The following is an 18637-nucleotide window of genomic DNA, read 5'->3' as shown; positions in this document are numbered from 1 at the left end:
CTCTTGAATACGAAGGAACTAGACGGCCCTGGATTTGTGCTGATAGAAGCGCCGAAATAATACATTTGAAAAACAAATTTGTTGTGAGCAGTTTCCTGTAGGAACTGTTTTCTTTCTAGTGGACCACGACCGCATACACAACCGTATCATCGCAGAAAAGCTAAGCATGAACCCACTCACAAATGTTAGAGTTCAGCCGAGGAGGACGCCATTCACATTTGCATCCTGCACTGTCCATGACGCTGTTGGCGGTTGTAGCCTGGTAGAAAAAAAATTGTTCCTGCATGAAACAATGTCTGTGGATTATCTTGAGTGCTGTTTCCATGTGTTACTATTTTGTTAAAATACCCATAGTCATCCCTACAAAACTGTTGCCGTATTGATACAGAGGTACATTGTCAAAAATATTGTGATTGTCACCCAGTGAAGTGCATTTGGGGAGGTTTCGAAACGTGTACCATGTATCAAAATATTGTGGTATTATTTCAAGGCCATTTCGTACAGCGCTGTTTCCAATTTTAAGGGTTGAAGGTAATGTTAACTCACGCTTGGGTAAGCCACGAAAATGCAATAAAATATCAACACGCCGTGCGGGAGGTTTCTATGTGTCTGCTGGCAGCAGAGGGACTCTGAGCACATATGAGATGTGATGAGCCAAAATTTCAATCTGCACTGGGAAAAAAAAATCAAACATCACCTTTGGAGGGGACAACTACATGAAATTTCTTAAGAGCAACTTGAAGAGGACACCAGAAGCGGTGGTGTAACTCAAACACTCCAGGAAAACTACATTAATACCGCAGACACTGGTGATTATGTTTACGGTGATACTGGGAGGTGAATCCAGGATGGCAAGATTCCCCCATGGGATTTATGCCTATTTGATTTGACAAACAAGCTGTTAGTTTACATCCACTGGGTGCTGGCCAACAACTAGCTGCCATTAACTCTCCTTTTTTTCCCTAAAATGAAAATGAATTGGCATTATCAAACAGAAATAAGATGTATGTGTGTACATATATATAAATGATGTGACTTCTTGACATCAAGCTGCGTCACCATGTCAAACATTTGCATAATTTTAGGCTCATATTCACAGTAGAAGTGAAGCTCACTGGAAGCTCGAGCTGACTCAGGCATGTGTGAGCTGACCAATGAGAGCAGACCAGGGGGCCTTAAAGAGACAGGAGCTAAAACTAGCATTTCAGACAGAGGGGGAGTACAGTGATAGAAACTTTTGTGTTTTGTTTTTGTTTTAACATATCAGTTAACTTTGCTGATCTAGTAGTAACCCAAGATAAAATTCTGAACCTGAGAATAAGCCCAATACTTCTCCTTTAAAAAGCTGTGGCTTACTTGGTTTGTCTGTAGCTCTGCCATCACTTTAGATATGAGGGGAACATTTTCTCTTGTATATACAAATATCAGAAAATCATCCCATCATCTCACAGATACACAGTTTCACCCTCTGGAGCCTGTTTGGCAGATTCATCTATTGAGTCCAACCCCTCAGCCTCCACTTCGCTGTTTGAAGTCCATGTGCGACTTTTGTTTTGTATCTTCTAGGAATTCCATGAAGTTCTTCCCACATATGTCTGCGAAACACCCGTACTTTCAGGGGCTCAAGCCACAAAACACCCCCAAAGAGAGAGGAAATCAAAAGGACAGATATTTTCCCCCGTCAGAGTCCCACAGCTGAAAAAGCTGAGAGTCGCTTGTTTTGCTTTGGTGCACCTGCAGCTTCATTCAGCCTGACATCTCATGCTGATTATTACACAAGTGCACGCATTCCTCAAAACTAATCACCGGGACACAAAAGTCGGGCAGAAGTGTCTCAGATTCTTAGCTACACAGCACTCAGTAAAGCAATACAATGCAAATAGTAAAATAGGAATGATTGCGATGCGGTGCTGTCTTGTAACTGTCAGTCTGCGCAATGTGACTCGGTCAGGGTCACCTGCAGCTGTGGATGATGGGATGGTCACTTATTGACTGACAATTTCTGTTTTAGAACACGAGGTGACAGAGGATGAGAGGAGATCGCCTTGCCAAGGTGCTGTTACATGGTTGAATATCTATCAGCCCGTTTTACAACTTTTTGTCAAACACACAATCATTGATTTTCCCTTTTCTAATTTGGTCACCGCTGATAGCCTTAATCCCGTGAACCAACCGACCCTAGGCTGACTTGAATAAACTGCAAACAAATAAAGATACTGTTAAAGAATCTGACAACAAAACACACAGCCTCAGACCAGATTAGCGTGGCTGACCTCACATGTGCAAACACGTTGAAACACACACACACACACACACAGACACACACTTTATCACCCCTTCTCTCATGTTAAGTAACCAACAAGGGGGCAGGGAGTGCATTTCAAGGAGGAAAAAGAGCTGGGCTTGGAGGTGCACCCGCTCTTGATGCTGAAGCTCACTTGTACTGAAACAGTTTCACCCAGACACTGTTCCCGCACGGCAAGGACTCAGCACTCTACCTCAGTGAAGGAGCTGCTAATACCTCGAGAGGTTCCATTGCACTTCCAGTAATCCAAAGTTCAGAAAGAGCCGTAGGAATTTGAGAGCCGATTACTCACTTTTAACACACTGCAGCGACAAGACGACTTTTTACTCCAGCCCCCTTTTTTTTCTTTGATTTTTTAAGGACTCTCTCTGGAACACTTTGGCCAGGGAATTTATTTGATTTGAGGGGTATTATGTGCTGGCTGTTTTTTTAATGGAGATGCTGCCCTTGTTTCATTCTGTGGACATTTTAATGCGATGAAGTGAGAAGACCGATTCAGAAGGTGAGTGTGATCCATTTCAGATGTATTGACACATTTGATCTAGTTCCTTGCAGCTGATGTTTTTCCCTGATTGCTCACAATAGGTGCTACAACATACTCCCTTTTGCACATCCAAGTACAACCTACCTACCAACAGCAGGATCTACTGTGCCATAACATTAAGTCCGGTCGTACACACAGCCATGGCATTTGGTGACCTGCTCGAGCTGGTGGGAGCCACAGGACGCTTCCAGATCCTGCATGTGACCCTCCTCTGCATACCCGTCCTGATGATGGCCAGCCACAACCTGCTGCAGAACTTTGTGGCCTCGGTGCCTCACCACTACTGCAGCGCGCACAAAAACCTCTCTCAGTCCCAAATGAGCCCAGAGGAAACGCTGCTCATCACGGTGCCGGTGGACCAGGCGGGGATGCCTCAGAGGTGCCAGCGTTACGTGACCCCACAATGGCACCTCCTGGTTAAAAACGGGAGCTCCGGCTCAGGGGAGCGGGGCGTCACTGTGGACGGTCTGGATGCTGATCTGCAGGGATGCACAGACGGGTGGTCCTTCAACATGACCGAGAGGAGCTCCACCATCATATCCGACGTAGGGGGGCTGTGTGCCTTTTTTTCTTTTTTTTTTTCTTTTTTGTTTGGTCAGCTTTACATGTTGCCTTGTCATGTGTGGTAAATCTTTGGTGACACAAACTGGCAATTTACACAATACCTCTGCTGATGTTTGTTTTTGGCAGTTTTTGAGCCGTTTTACTATGTTTTTGTTTTGTTTTGTTTTTTTATCAGTGGGAATTGGTGTGCGATTTACGCTCTCTGAAGCAAATGGGACAAACCGTCTACATGGGAGGCGTGCTTGTGGGAGCTCTTGTCTTTGGAGGCCTCTCCGACAGGTAACTTTAATCTCATCCACCCAATTTTAACAGTTACTGTGTGTATGGTGTTTTTTTTTTTTGCAGTTGCTCATGTGTGATTATTCATCCTTTAGACTTAAATGCAGCATTGCTCAGAGAATTCTAACTTACTCGAGTCAAGTGATGGGGTGTAGTTTGACTTCAGTGACCTCACACTGTGCATAAAAAAATCTACCCGACTCCCAGGTACGGCCGACGCATCCTCCTGCTCATCTCCAACCTGCTGATGGCGGTGTCAGGAACGTGCACCGCCTTCTCCAACTCCTTCTATCTCTACTGCCTGTTCCGCTTTGGCTGCGGCATGGCTCTGTCCGGCCTGGGGCTCAACACCTTCTCCCTCAGTAAGATAACAAAGCAGACGAAGAGCAGTCAGTGTGCTCCGATTGTCTGGGCAATACACTGATATTATATCTTTATCACAGTCATGGGTATTTATCACGTCTGATTTTTGTTTGTTTTCTGCACCTGGTTTTAAAGCAACAATATGCAACTTTTTCTTACCCTTAAAATAACAGCTTCTAAATCATGTTGATGGCACAGTGTCATGTGATAGGCTGAATGGTGTCTCTTTCTCAGCTCCGTCATCACTTGTTTCCACCTTATGTCACTTCAGTGACCTAACATTATTATGGCACGACCAGTTTTGTTTGTAGTGCACTCCTATACCTATATTATGTCTGACAAATTGTTACTGACCTGGGATTCAGCTGTGGGGGGCGCCAAATCACACAAAATGCCAATTTCTAAATAAAGTCAGTGTTGTACCTGGATTGTTATTCCAACATTTGTTGTTACCCACTTAGGCATTATATCGACATAAGTACTGATTACAAAAATCTCACTGTATTCATATTTTGTGATGGGCAATATTGTCGGATATCTGGGTATCCAATCAAAAAATATGACAATTCAATTTGAGGAGAAGGCTAGTCAGCTAGTGATCGGAAGGTCGCTGGTTCAAATCCCAGCTCCAGGTTGAGCTGAGCTGCATGTCAAAGTGTCCTTGAGCAAGACACCGCACCCCAAATTGCTCCTGATGTGCAGCATGGCAGCCTAAGCCATCAGTGAGGGCCCTGTGATGAACTGGCCACTTGTCCGGGGAGTACCCTGCCCTCACCCAGAGACAGCTGGGATGGGCTCCAGCAAAACCCTGCGACCCCATAAAAGGGATAAAGTGGTTACAGACAGTGGATGGATTGATGGATTTTGAGGAGACTGTCAGCATATAGATGATGTGCAGCAATATAGCCTAATAAAAAGCCCTTTGCATTGTGAATTTAAAACAACATCATGCAGAAATTGGCATGTTATGCACATTGATGCCCCCAAACGCTTTGAGTGCATCACTTCCGTCTAAATACAAATCCAAAGTCCGTAACAGTCTGTCAGATGTAATCAAAACTCTTTACATCATAACAATGTTATGAACATGTATGTAATACTGTGATCCTATCCTTTCACCAAAGTTACACAGTGCAGAAACAAGTGACAGACACACCATTCGCTCTATTACAAGACACTGTACCATCAACATGACTTTGAAGCTGTTGTTTCAAGGTAAAAAAGGTTCATAATGTTGTGAAATACGCAATATTGTCACAATATTGATATATGGGTAAATTCGGTCAAACATATGATATTTTATAGCATGTATGTTCACTTGAGTTAAGTGCTTTATAGAGTACTAAGGTTGATGCACTGAAATCTCCTCAAAATCATTTTGACAGGTCAGGCCAGGACTGGGCAACAAATTAAATACGTCTTTTTCTTTCACTTGTAGTTGTGGAGTGGATCCCCACCCGTGTGCGGACAGTGGTGGGGACGATAACGGGTTACTGTTACACGTTGGGGCAGCTGCTCCTGGCGGTCATAGCTTACTTCATCCGGGACTGGAGGTGGCTGACCCTGGCCGTGTCTTTGCCCTTCTACGTCTTCTTCCTCATTGCATGGTGAGATGCGCATAATGAAAGAGCAAATAAAAGCGAGGGTTGCGGCCAGAACTAGCAATCGATGCTTGAAAGTTGCGAGGGTACAGTTTACTGTGCTGTTAACAAGGGACATCTCGTGCAGGTGGTTTCATGAATCCTCAAGATGGCTCGTCCTGAGCAACAAGTCCGAGCAGGCCATCACGAACCTTAAAAGCGTGGCCAACTTCAATGGGCGGCGTGAAGAGGGCGAAAAAATCGACATGAAAGTAAGAGGAAGTGTTTTGCTCTTGGTGTTATGTTGCTGTCTGTGTTTAAAGACAAATAAATTGGGATTAAGAAAACTTTCTCTTTATACACAGATGGTGCAAGAGTCGATGAAGAAGGAGATGTCCGGTTCGAAGGGTTCCTACTCTGTCCTGGATCTGTTCCGCACGCCCACAATGAGGTCCATGACGGTCTGCCTCAGCGCTGTCTGGTAGATATCCCGCTCTTGTTGAATAAAAACAGTTCTCGAGAGCATTCTATCGAACTTCAGAGACAAAATGTGCGATTTCTCAGGTTATCGACCAGCTTCGCCTACTATGGTCTCGCGATGGATCTGCAGAAGTTCGGCGTGGACATCTACCTGATCCAAGTGATCTTCGGCGCTGTCGACATCCCCGCCAAAGTCCTCATCACGGTGTCCATGAGCTTCATCGGACGGCGGCCATCGCAGTGCGGCGCCCTCATCGTCGCGGGGGTCACCATCCTGATCAACCTGCTGGTGCCGTACGGTACGTCAGAACACGTGCGTGTCAAGGGTGAATGTTACACAAGAGAAACAAAACAGTGGTCTGATTGCATGTTCCGCTGTAGATAAACAGACTGTGCGCACCTGTCTGGCTGTGTGGGGTAAAGGTTGTCTCGCCGCCTCCTTCAACTGCTGCTACCTTTACTCCGGAGAACTGTATCCAACCATCATTCGGTGAGTCTCATCCGGCAAGTGTGGAATTTTAGCTTCTGGACATTTTTAATTGTTAACGTTTGTATTGTGCAATTAGGTGCTGTTCATTTGTTTAATTGGTTAGTGTCTCTGGATTCATGTTAGCCCTGAATTTCTATTTCGTTAAAGAACAACTGGAAAGGAAAGGTTGCTCTAGAACCGGGCCAAACATGCATGCATGCACCCATGATATAGAAATAGGTCTCACATTATGCCGCCAGTTCTAGAGATCTGCAGTTTAATCTTTATTATTTATTTATTTTTAAATCTACCAAAACTGAAGTTCTTGAGCAAAAGAAAAGTTGTGTGTTCTGTTGGATTGGTGTTTATCTTACAGACATGTTTTGGGGCAGCGGAGCGAGTTGAAGTCAGAGGGGAGGTGGGCAGATAAAGATTAACAGAGTCAGCGTAGCTCTCCTAAGCAGTGAGGGATCATCATGAGCTCAGTGACCTTGTCGGAACACGAGCTTGGTTTGTCATGTCTTCTAAACAGCTGTTATACTTCAAACTGCGGCTTCAGCGGGACAGTCCAAACACCTGAAGGGTTTTGGCGCATATGCATGGCTCTCTTTGGACCCCTTCTATCAGCAGTGATATAAATGTCGGCATCGTTCATTTCTGTAAACCAGCATTTATGCTGAAACTTAACATTTCTTTACGTTGCAGAACTTTTAGTCGGTTCAGTCTTCAATGGTACTGGTTAAAGCACAACAAAAAACACTTGGTTAGAGTTCGGATAAGATCGCATTTTGGTTTTCAAATACATGTTTGGTCAGCCACAAACAAAGCTGGAAAGGTCCTGACATATGGTCAGAAATATCCGGCGGTTTCAGCATTTGTAGGCGTGAAACCGCTGGATATTTCTGACCAGATGTCGGGACCTTTCAGTCTTTGTTATTGGGCAGAAAAATTAATATGGTAGGGTGATACGGAGATATTTGAACATAAATGTGCTTTGCAAAAAAACATAGTGACAAAGCGACCTCGTGCTAATCCAACATATAGAAGAAATGTTTGCATTTTATTTTTCTGGAAACCACAGATATGTTGAGACCTTTACGTTTACCCATTTTAGTTGCCACAAAGACGGCTGAAATGTGTCACGACGGATACTCAAATGACGTGGTAGTGAAGGGCGGCCATTTCCCCCTAGCTGTCATATACATCTGACTGTAATGTGAAACATATCGTGGAAATGTTCAATGATAACCTTCATATGAATAATAATAATGATAATAAGTAATATCTACTATACACCGTAAGCAATGTTTTTACACTCTTTGAAAAGAAAGTCAAAAAATGTCCCTAGCAAAACAACCGCTGATTTAAAGACGTGTAGTTACAGTGCGGCTGTTTGTATTTGAACTTTGCTGCTCTCTCAGTCAGAATGGCATGGGCTGGGTATCCATGATGGCTCGCGTCGGAGCCATGGTGGCCCCCATGGTGCTTCTCACGGGGGACCACATTCCTTGGCTACCAGGTTTAATCTACGGGGGGGCTCCCATTCTCAGCGGAGTGGCTGCGATCTTTCTTCCAGAGACGCTCGGCTCACCCCTACCTGACACGATACAAGACGTGGAGGACAGGTAAGTCTGCAGGAGTCGAGATTTTCTTATGTTTGTTTGTTCTCATAGAGTCGATCGTTATCACCAAAAAGAAGAAGAAAAAAAAAGATACAGAAACTGATTTATCCATTTAAAACACAGGGGATCTGGAAGAGGCCCCAAAATGGCACCAAAGGAAGCAATCAGCCTGCAGGACACGCAGGCCAACCTCCTGAAGCAGGCTGCCTGAGGGCGCCTGTGTCGTTGCTGATGTTTTTGCTGACGTTGTTAATGGAAGTAGAGTGGGTACTGCTTTTTTTTTTTTTCTTTCTCTCTGGCCTGTTTGTATATTTGATTTCCATAAGGAGTTTGTTGTGTTTTATGACTGCTGGACAAATGGAGTTACAATGTTATTTTTTTTTCTGCACAGGTCAATACAGTGAAAATGAATAGCTGCAATCACACAATCAGACTTAGATTTATCTGCTATACAGTAGCTGACTTTGGAACAAATTATGTTTTATATATTAAATATCTGTGGTGATAAAAGGATCCTATATAAAAGGCCTTTTTTGAAGATTAAAAGGCGATGCTTACACTGGTGTTTTTATAACTTCTTATTACTTTATATAAAACCTTGTATTTGTGAGGAATAATGTATTTTCATTAAAATCAACATATATTCACGCATGTCTGGCATTGCCCTCTATTTTCTTTACTGTTTAACGCACCCAGCTCCTCAGAATGATTAATCAACAAGGTCCCGTTAAAATGGGCTGAGTCATTGTCAGATGAAGGGTCGAGAAATCAAGGGTTCAGATTTAAACACAGCAAAAGCATCTGCATTTTAATGCATCTGGAATGAATCCAACAATGTGTCAACCTACCTGATTTTACATAATGTTTTTTTCCCCCAAGCGACCACACACAGGATGAGGTATTACATCTGAAAGTACACCTCCGGTTTAATTTTTACTTTACATGTTAACTCGGGGCGAGACATCGTCTGGTTTCACCTCAAGATGATGGTCAGTCTTTAAAGATTAAACTCTGGAGTCTCACAGACAGTCTGGCCAGTGTCTGCAGGACCTATTTCTATTTTACTTTGGATAGACATAGTGAGTCATAAATTATTAATTTGCTGAGTTAGACTTACTTTTGAGCACATGGTGAAAGTTGTGAGAAAGACGTCCGTGCGCTGAGTCACACCTGACAGTGGTGTATCACAGTTTGTGGTCACTGGGCCTTTTCACCATCGTCTCCATCACAGTAAACCAAAACATAGTTTCAATAAAAAAAATAAAAATAAAAAAAATATTCGATACATTTGTTACACTGAACTGTGCAGTGTCTGTAACCCTCAGGTGGTCAGTAGATCGACTGTGGATGCTGTAAATGAATGACAACACCAACACGCACTGGTTACTACAATACTGAGTGTTAAATATTTCCATTTTGTGCTGGTTTGTACTTCTACTCCTGCACACTCTGAGGCAAATATGGTATAGTATTAACTTCATTACATTCATATGATAACATGATATTAAGTTTATATTAAACTGTGCATTGACAAGTTTTCTGCTTCAGTGTACCACGATGAAATAAATGCTGCTTAAAGGTTATAGAGTAATGAAACCATCTGCGTTTTACACTGGTCCCTGTTAAACTTCGTTATCTTTACACAAAGATTAAGTTAACCTTCCTTTGTCCACTACAGGGGCACGTGGACAAAGGAAGATTAACCTGTCCTCTATTTCTACTAAAGAATAAATAATTGAATAAACTCACATTTTGTTCTGTGTTGTTGTTGTGTGCAATGGCGGGAAAAACGTAGAAATGATCTGCTTGTCTTTTCAACGGCAGCGCCAACAACAATAACAACACCTGGAGGAGGTGAAACGTTGTTTGTTTCCCCTTTAACACAAAATGAAAACCAACTCGTACATTATGATGTTTTATTACAGATCAGACAGGTGAAAAAGTAGTTCAAATTAGCTCCTTGTCCATCAGCTTTTACATTAAAGGGCTGTTCTCATGAATGCATCGATAATCACAATCCAGTAAATATATAATATATAGGATGAATTGAGGCCATTCTGCATAACGAGTACTTTTGCTTTCAGTACTCTCTTTATGTTTTGATGCAAATACTTTATTTTCTGAATGATGATGATGTTTAATGCAGAACCTTTTACATGTAATAGAATATTTCTACACTTACAGTTGGCCAGGCCGATAATGGATCGTCCTATAGTATACAGTATACACATAGGCTACATGTGAATATATGTGTGATCGACTTTTGTCACTTAAGTACATTAAATATGAAATACTTTAAGACCTTAACTCAAGTACTATTTGTATGATTGACCTTCACATTCACCAAAGTAATATTTTAACACGATATCTTTACTCTTACTCAAGTATTACTGTTAGTTGCTGTATGTTTCAGCCACTGCTTCACTGTAACAGGCTCTTGATCCCAAGGTGTGTTTTCAATTGCTCCACATTTGCTATGATGGATGTTTTGGATCCTGAACTGCACTCAAGGGTCAAAGTAAATGTTGGCACCTCTTCCCACAAACCACCACTGTTGTGTGCTCGTGTCTATTTAATGAAAAAATCTTGATGTTGTGCCGCCATCTAGTGGCCAATCCATGCTAATGTGACAACATTAGAAATACATGTATATGATAAAAAAAAAAAAAAATTCAAGATAAAATGTCACATTAAATATCGACCTGTGTTTCTTACATCATAAAGATTATTGTTATTGAATATATGTGTGGAGGACAAAGTGAGTCTTATATGAGGGTTGCTGACACTCATCAAATCAGCTGACTGTCAAGTGGTCATTCAAGACATCTTTCTGCACAGTGACATCCATCCAAGGGACAATAACGTTGGAGGAACAATAAAGTTTTGAACTTATTAAGAAAGTGAATTATTGTTAGTTGGGTTTTTTTTAGTATTCATTTGAGGACAGCCCTGTACCTGTTGTGTTTTTCCTTCTCCTTCAGACAGCTCTCAGGCAGGGTGTGTGTGTTTATACGTGCTTTCGTGTCTGGCACTGTATGAGCTGTGGCATGTGAAACAGCTTTGGTTCGTCTATAAAACCCCCTCGGATTTTTAAAAAGAAATGTTATGTGTGTTCTGGCATGAAGACCAAAAGGTGACTCAAACAATGCAAGAGTGAAAAGCCCTTTTTTTTTGTTTTTTTTTGGTGCAGAAATAACTACATCGTAAAAATTGATATGAATAACGATTTATTTTCTCATATGAACAGGTGGATTCATTTTTCATTTTTATTTTACAATCTATGACAATCTCGCAGTTTTTTTCTCTTTTTTTTTATTTCTAGCATATTTCAGGGAATGACATGGGGGGGGAAAGGTTCTTTTTTATTGCTGAATGTTAAATGAAATACATTTTCACTGACTGGAAGAAAAAAAAAAAGAATTGTCTGCTGCTTTTTTTTTTTTTTTTTACCATGCACCCATCTAACCGTGACCACAAGGACATGCAGAAGAGAGGTGTTCAAACATTTTTCAAGCGAGGGGGCGGGGTGTGGGGTCAGGTGTTTTCAGGGGGGTGGGCTCATAAAATTAAACAGAAGAGACTGGCGGGGCGTGCCCTGGTAGCAATCTCGATTTTGGGTGAGAGGACTGGCAAGGTGGAGGGGGGGAAGTATCACATTTAAAACTAGAGGAGCACTGTCTTCTTTTGCATTTTTCAGACATACAAAATTAGACCCAGAGGTGAGAAAACTCAATGAAACATCTGCAAGTGAGGTGTGACCAAAGACCCTTTGTTTGTTTTTTTTTCCTTCTTCTCTAGAACAATACCACTGTGCATTCACCACATAGATAGAATTGCAGATCAATCCTTTTTTTAGGCATTTTTTTTTTCATAGAACCATCTGAGAATTCAGCATTCAACTTTTTTTTTTTTTTTTGTCTTTTTTCTTTTCAACCGAGGAGATGAATCGAACCAAAAGCGACGAAACACCCATCGGCTGCTCTCTCGCGCTGAGTCACTTCTAATGGGTTTGACATTTCTTGAATTGTCTTTTAAATATTTACCTTCAGTGGAGGACTGGGGGGGGGGGCTTAAATGGTTTGGTTCACTTTTTTAAAGTCGTCATCATTTTCATTGTAAATGACCAGATCTGTCAACAAGACAAAGCAGTACGCGGTACTATTGGAGGAGGAGGAGACACTATTCGGATGCTTATCTGACGTCACTCGGAAGTGTGCATGTTAAAGTCGGGAGGAGGGCAGGGTGGTGGGGGTGGCGGGGGGGAGGCCATCTAACAAACCCGGCTATAACATAAAGTTAATGGACACAGTCATCCGATGGACGTGAGCGGTGTGAACGAGAAAAAGGCTGACAAACGTGACAGATGGCTGCATAATGGCTTCAAAAAACTAACTCATGTAAATATGCATTTATATCATGATAGTTCATCCTACACTACAGGCATCACATAGTTTTTTTGATTTTTTTTTACACACACACACACACACACACACACAACACACTACAGTCACCTCTTAGAAAATGATGTAATCAAACAGCAAAATAGAAAGTTTGCATATTTTTGCATTGTATGATCCTCCGAAAGTTTCACAGCTATTTCATTGAATATTGTCTAGCGTGTTCTGCGCTGCTCCGCCCTCGACTGAGCTGTATTTCTTTTTTTTTCCGCTTGGCTCATTTTTTTCTTTTTCTTTTTTTTTTTTAATCTCTCTGCATGGGAAGTGTTCAGGGAACTGGTGGACTGTATGTTAACATTTAGGCCTTCATTATCTGAGAGCCATAGTCTTAGGTAGACCTTAAGTCGAGGGTGAACTGGGTTTAAGTTGGAGGGGGAGAGGGTGGGGGTGGCGGGGTGGGGGTGCAGGGTGGTGCTTGTGGAAATCCTGAGACACTGTGTGGCCTTTTAACACGAGCCACAAAAACAGAATGGACACAGAAGGATGATGAGGCATGGAATTGGGGGGGTGGGGGAGCAGAGTTGAGTGGAAACAGATGCAATCTTTTTGTTTTGCCGTCACCTCTGATGGCAGGGGTCACCCTGTGCCAAGTTGCTCAGTGTTTGTTGGCCTCGTAATGGACTAACGTGGGTGGGTGGGGAAACCTGCCGGGGAAATGAAAGGGACTTAACTGGGGCAGGCTGGGAAAAGGGGCGGAATAGCTGTAAACACATCAAGCGATGACCTGCATAACACACAACCCGACAGCAGCCTTACCTGTCCGCCTACACTGAGGGGGTCACTGCTCTGATAAAGCACTAGTCTGTGCACCTCCGAGAGGCTCTCCGGTCCGCTCTGCTGAGACGCCAGTAGACCCACACGTTTTATGTTACCACAACAAACAATGAATTTTTTTTTTCGTCTAACAATCACAAATACATGCAAGCCGACTGACATGCGCGCACGCACGCACACACACACACACACGGGCATCTATGCACGCACGCACGTACAACCACACAGTCTCTCACTTTGACCTCTCTTTCTCTCGGTAGACATTAGTCAGAGGGCAAAAAGAGGATCTACACTGTATTCATCAGGCGTTCTATTAGATCCCCAAATCATAAACCCTACAGGCGAATCATATTAATGTAAACATACACTTTATGTTGAAGTGGTTTATATTGCGTGACATGGAAGGGGGGTTATGTTCCAGTGGGGCTAGACTCCTCAAAGAATGCAACTTGGAAAGAAAAAGAGTAAAACAGGAAAAACCAGAGAGGAAAAAAAAAACATAAATGTGTATAAAAAATGAGGCGTCCATATAAGAAAGGCTACAAAAACCTCCACTGGCCCTCTGGCATCGGCATACAGCAAAAGGCACCACAATATTACTCTATTTTTTTACGTTGTGAAAAAACTGGCACATCTTTTTATGCTGTAAATCAAAATGTACATATAAATAGAGTTTTCCCTATAAAAAAGTCTTTGCTGTTAACTAGTAGACAACTTTTGCTAAAATGAAAATAAATATTTCATTTGTTTAGAATATCTGTCAGTTATATAAAATAAAAATATTTCTTATAGATGCAGGTCTATACTATATTGATTTTTGTTGGTTCATTTTCACTCTTTAATGGGGTGTATTGTCCGGTTTGGAGCGTGAGTGTGTCAGTCTTGTGTGCATGTTCCCATGCCCACTGTGCCGCCCCGATGAGTGAGAAGTCCGACTGTCCACCGGCCTGTAGATGGTGGAGGGCTCCGCATTCATGTTCTGCATACTGAGGAAGGGCGTGCTCTCACCGTCCTCCTCTGACTCACTATCTGTTAGGCAGCTTCGAGACCCATAGTCCCGAGATGCCTCGTATCCACGCGGGGCCACGTGGCCGTTCAGTCTGGATCTCCGCCAGCGCCGGCTACCAGTTCCACTGGACCCACTTCTCTTTGGTTGCTCTCGAGAGGAGAGATACTCCTGGGTGGTCTCATAGTCTTCTTCCTCAGCCAGCCGGTAGGGGCTGGAGGGCAGGCTGCCCCTGCTGTCATTTAGATAGGTACGGCGCTGCTGCCGGTAGGGCTCCTGGCACTGGGCGTCGTGTAGGGGCACCTGGTAACGGCGCAGCAGAGGCTGATCATCCTCCAGGGGGTAGGGGTTGTGGACAGCAGGAGGGAGAGACATGGCATGGCTGGCATTGGGGGACGTGATCTGGAAGGTAGGCACCTGCGAGGGCAATGAGTAATGGAAATCCACTGGCGAGAGGCGGGCTGGTGTCGTCAGGGCTGACACGTATCTGTGGTGAACACAGGGGGGAGGAAATAGTCAGATCGAGAAGAGCGAGGCACGGAGCGCACAAAGAGCAGCTTTGACATGTGATCTGTTAACTCACTTAGCTGTAAATGGTCAATTTTATTTTTTCATACGGACAATAAGTATTTTTCCATACATAGATTTAGCTTAGCTGTTCACTTGAGCTAAAGTGCTGGAAAGTAGGCTCCACACTAGTACCTCGCTTGAGTCTTTCCATGTGCTACTTTCTACTTCTACTTAAATGCATTTTGGAGTTAAATACAATATATGCATATCTATTTTTAAATATTTTACTCACTACATACGCATATCATTCATCCACTTTTCTTATATCCTTGGGTTTAAGAATGTATACACCTACAATTGCTTGATGCTGACGGCTTGCAAGAATCAGATTACTATCATTATGCCCTTTGGGTGCAGTAATTCAGACGTGAACTATTCATCTAAACAAACAAGCCAAGTCAGTTAGTCTGTCTGAACTACATCTTCAAGTTTTAGTCATAATATTTGCACCCATTCTTTGATGACCACATGGCTCTCTGTAAGAGCTTCTCCAGCAGTCGAAGCTCAAGTCCAGCCGGAGGTCCTCAGGAAACGAGCAGCTGCTTCGGCTGCCCTTCAGTCTGTAATGAGGACTGACGGTGACTAAACAGTCTTCCTCTGTCCCCCCAGGCTCCGGACCAACCTGCCCGATAAGCAGGCCCAGCCACCCCATTGTCCTACTTTTTTAACCTATTTTAAAAGCGAACCCCTTTATGTCTGGCTTTTGCTTGAGCAAAGAGTGACACAATAACACCATCCCGTGTCTGCATATAGACTGATGATAATAATAATAATGATAATAACAATAATAATAATTTGCAGACCATACTATTCCATTTCCTCTCCCGTATGTTTCAGACATATGGCGTAACTTCCTGACTCATCTTTCCCCCGTAGCATCTTTAAATGAACTGCTATCTACACTGCTCATAATTACTGTGATCGTCCTCTTTGTTCAAACGAGCGCCATAAAACACGTGGGCAACCATGGCCGAACGCTAAAGTTAATGTGGAGCTTCCTGAAGATGCAGAACCAACAATTACTGTTAGAAGTTAGCTCTAAAAAACTTGGCCTACTTTTTTTTTTTTTTTTTTTTCAAGGCAGAAAGTGGATATGAAATTAAGGGACAGGCATGACGGCTGCCTCCTTCTAGGCTTAAAAAGGGACTAGTTGCCCAAACTTGCTGGCATCTCTTCGTGCGCAATCCTGCAGTCATAATAACCTTCATCATATTACAACTGAACATTCACGGTAGTGCATTTGAAAAGCACCTCAGTCGTTACATCTCACTGATGGTGAATCATTATGGACGCGAGTGCTCGGATCGTCTGTTTATTGCCTCGAGGAGACTGCAGCCGGCTGTGTGAGACGCAAGCCTGACATATTCCCACAGCACTGCTGATTCAGCTGATGCAAAAGCTGCCACCATGATGGAAGAGGTGCTTGTTACCTGAAATGACTCTGTGGGGACGCCGGTTATGCAATCTGGCTCTGCATAACAGCTCAATGGCCAAGTCCCTATTCAAGTGTACATGCTGGCGTAAGAACACAAATCTTATCTGGTTAGATTTGAAAGGAAACTGGTCTTTTGCTTCATTCAGAGGACAACTTGCCAGCATTGCGAGCTTTCTTTTTTCAAGTCCGTGTGATTTATATCGCGTCTTTGTTTTTGCTGCAGCCATTGGCTCGTGCAGGACACAGTAAGGTTGACATACTTCACAGGTGCGTGCATTGAAACAATCCCTGCTCCACGGCTGTCATGTTTAGCTCAGTTGGTTAGAGCACGACTGAAGCTGGCCATGCTCCGATTTGCATATTCAACACTTCAAGTGTTTCACAGGAACTGCAGGCCAAGTCTCACTGACTATAACTTCAGTGTTGGAATTAGTTAGTGTTTAAGGGCCTGCATCTGGTCCTGAGAGTGTCTTTGGTCGGCCTGAATGTAATGTAGCAACTCCGTTCAGCCAAAAGGCAGCAAGGCACCCGCTGACTCATCCGTCGTGATGTCATTATATCCGCCAACTCAGTGGATGTTTCTAAACTGCACACCTTTTTTCCTTTTCTTTTTTTTTGTTCGTATTATGCGTTTGACCTACTTGTGTTTTCATGTCCTCTGTTTGTTTGTGAAGGGAAAAGGCGGTTTCATACCTGTGACCCGCGCCCATGGGAGGATACGTTGGCTTCGCGCTTGATCAGTCTCATGTTTGCCGTGACAATCCCGTGCGAGGGTTTAATTACTTACAACGTCCCACTCGTCTGAGAATGTGACCACTCTGTTGTTTGTTTAAAAAAAAAGAATCTCATGGACGGATGCCTGCTTTGTGGCCTCCTTGGCTCCCCCTCAGAGTCTGTGAAATGTTACCATCTGTATAACATACTGTACTATCCTCCGGAATCTCTTGGTGTTTCACTGGGCCCTTTATACCGTGCCAACTCCTCAGGTTCCACTTAGGCTATCATTTTACAGCACCTTTCCCCAATGGTAAACCATCCTATTTGGATTGGCTGATGTTGACAAAATCCAGGGTTTCATCACGGGGGATATTAGGGTTAATAGCGAGGCCTGTGCTTACAGGGGCTCAGTGAACTTCTGTGCTGTGCTGGAAGCAGGTCGTAAGTTCACGTTGATGCACTCCATTTCCAATCTGGCGTTAGCTACTGTTGCTCTCTGTTAGCGGGGCGGAGAGAGACACTGAGACGAGGCACTCGAGAACATGAATGAAAGTCAAATCTGACCTGAGTCCTTCACAAAGAAATGTACTTAAACAAATCGCCCAAGAGGGAGTGGGAATGGCTCGTTTTTCATGTCACTTCATGTTCACGTACGGCCAATAAAAAAAATGATTAAAACACGTATGTTGCTAAAAAAAAATTGTCACAGAACCCCTTTAACCTATAGGAAAGGGGCGTAAAGGGCAGGGCCTCCTCATGCATGGCAGACTCAGACCTTAAACACAGGCTCTTCAATTACAGGGTCAACAACAGACAGACTTGCTCATCCGGCATCATTCCCCTCCTTCAAAAATAAGTATGTTTCGCGTAAAAAATACCTAACCTACTTTATTTTTTTTATGAGCGCTGTGTTTACACGCCATCATTTTAGTTACAGGGTCCAATTGCGCTCCCATATCCCAAAATGTCCTCCCAGCTCACAGCTAATGTGGGCTTGTTGAGCGATGGATGTGTCGGAATTTCTAAACATCAGCAGAGAGCTGACGGGGAAGGCATTTTGGGATTTGGGTGTCTTATTATAAGGCCCCAGAAAAAAAAAATCAGGAAGTGTATCTTAGGCACTTTAAAAACAAGGTCAAAGTCAAGCCATGAGTGACACTGAGTACTACTGACACAGAGAACATGACCCAGCTCCAGACTATGGGAAATACAGAGGTATGTCTGTGCCGACAAGAGGACAGGGAGCCTATGAACATACATAACGTTGTGAAATAGTTGCGCTTCGATTGAGTTTTTTTTAAGTTCAGGCACCCACATTTTTTTTGTTAACATTTTAAATCAAGCACATTAGTTACATAATTATTCAAGTGAAAAGTGCAATATGTGAGAAATTTTGTCCCAAACCTATCAACAAAATTTAAAGAAATAACAGTTTTGACATCTATGTACATCTATGTATTGAAGTTATCGTG

General features: G+C 43.1%; 2 protein-coding genes across 5 annotated transcripts in view; one reads left to right on the top strand and one right to left on the bottom strand.

Annotated features, from left to right (window-relative positions):
- The first annotated feature begins 2357 nt into the window (after positions 1–2357).
- slc22a6l (solute carrier family 22 member 6, like) lies at positions 2358–8857 on the top strand. Its single transcript, XM_037118569.1, has 11 exons — positions 2358–2807; positions 2891–3394; positions 3589–3692; positions 3900–4054; positions 5494–5662; positions 5784–5907; positions 6001–6116; positions 6200–6414; positions 6497–6605; positions 8006–8209; positions 8330–8857. The coding sequence occupies exons 2-11, from the start codon at positions 2990–2992 to the stop codon at positions 8415–8417; spliced, it is 1689 nt and encodes a 562-aa protein (XP_036974464.1). The 5' UTR covers positions 2358–2807; positions 2891–2989; the 3' UTR covers positions 8418–8857.
- Positions 8858–11420: 2563 nt separating this feature from the next.
- nrg2a (neuregulin 2a) overlaps positions 11421–18637 on the bottom strand; it is an 81409-nt gene continuing 74192 nt past the window's right edge. For all 4 annotated transcript variants that reach the window (XM_037118469.1, XM_037118468.1, XM_037118470.1 and 1 more), the window contains one exon: positions 11421–14930. In XM_037118469.1, the coding sequence (XP_036974364.1) occupies positions 14276–14930 (655 nt within the window). In that variant the 3' untranslated portion in view covers positions 11421–14275. The remainder of the gene's footprint in view (positions 14931–18637) is intronic.

Source organism: Acanthopagrus latus, chromosome 13, assembly GCF_904848185.1.
Source record: "Acanthopagrus latus isolate v.2019 chromosome 13, fAcaLat1.1, whole genome shotgun sequence".
In the NCBI taxonomy this organism is placed as follows: Eukaryota; Metazoa; Chordata; class Actinopteri; order Spariformes; family Sparidae; genus Acanthopagrus; species Acanthopagrus latus.
The sequence above is the reverse complement of the archived record's forward strand: the minus strand, read 5'-3'. Positions and strand labels throughout refer to the sequence as shown.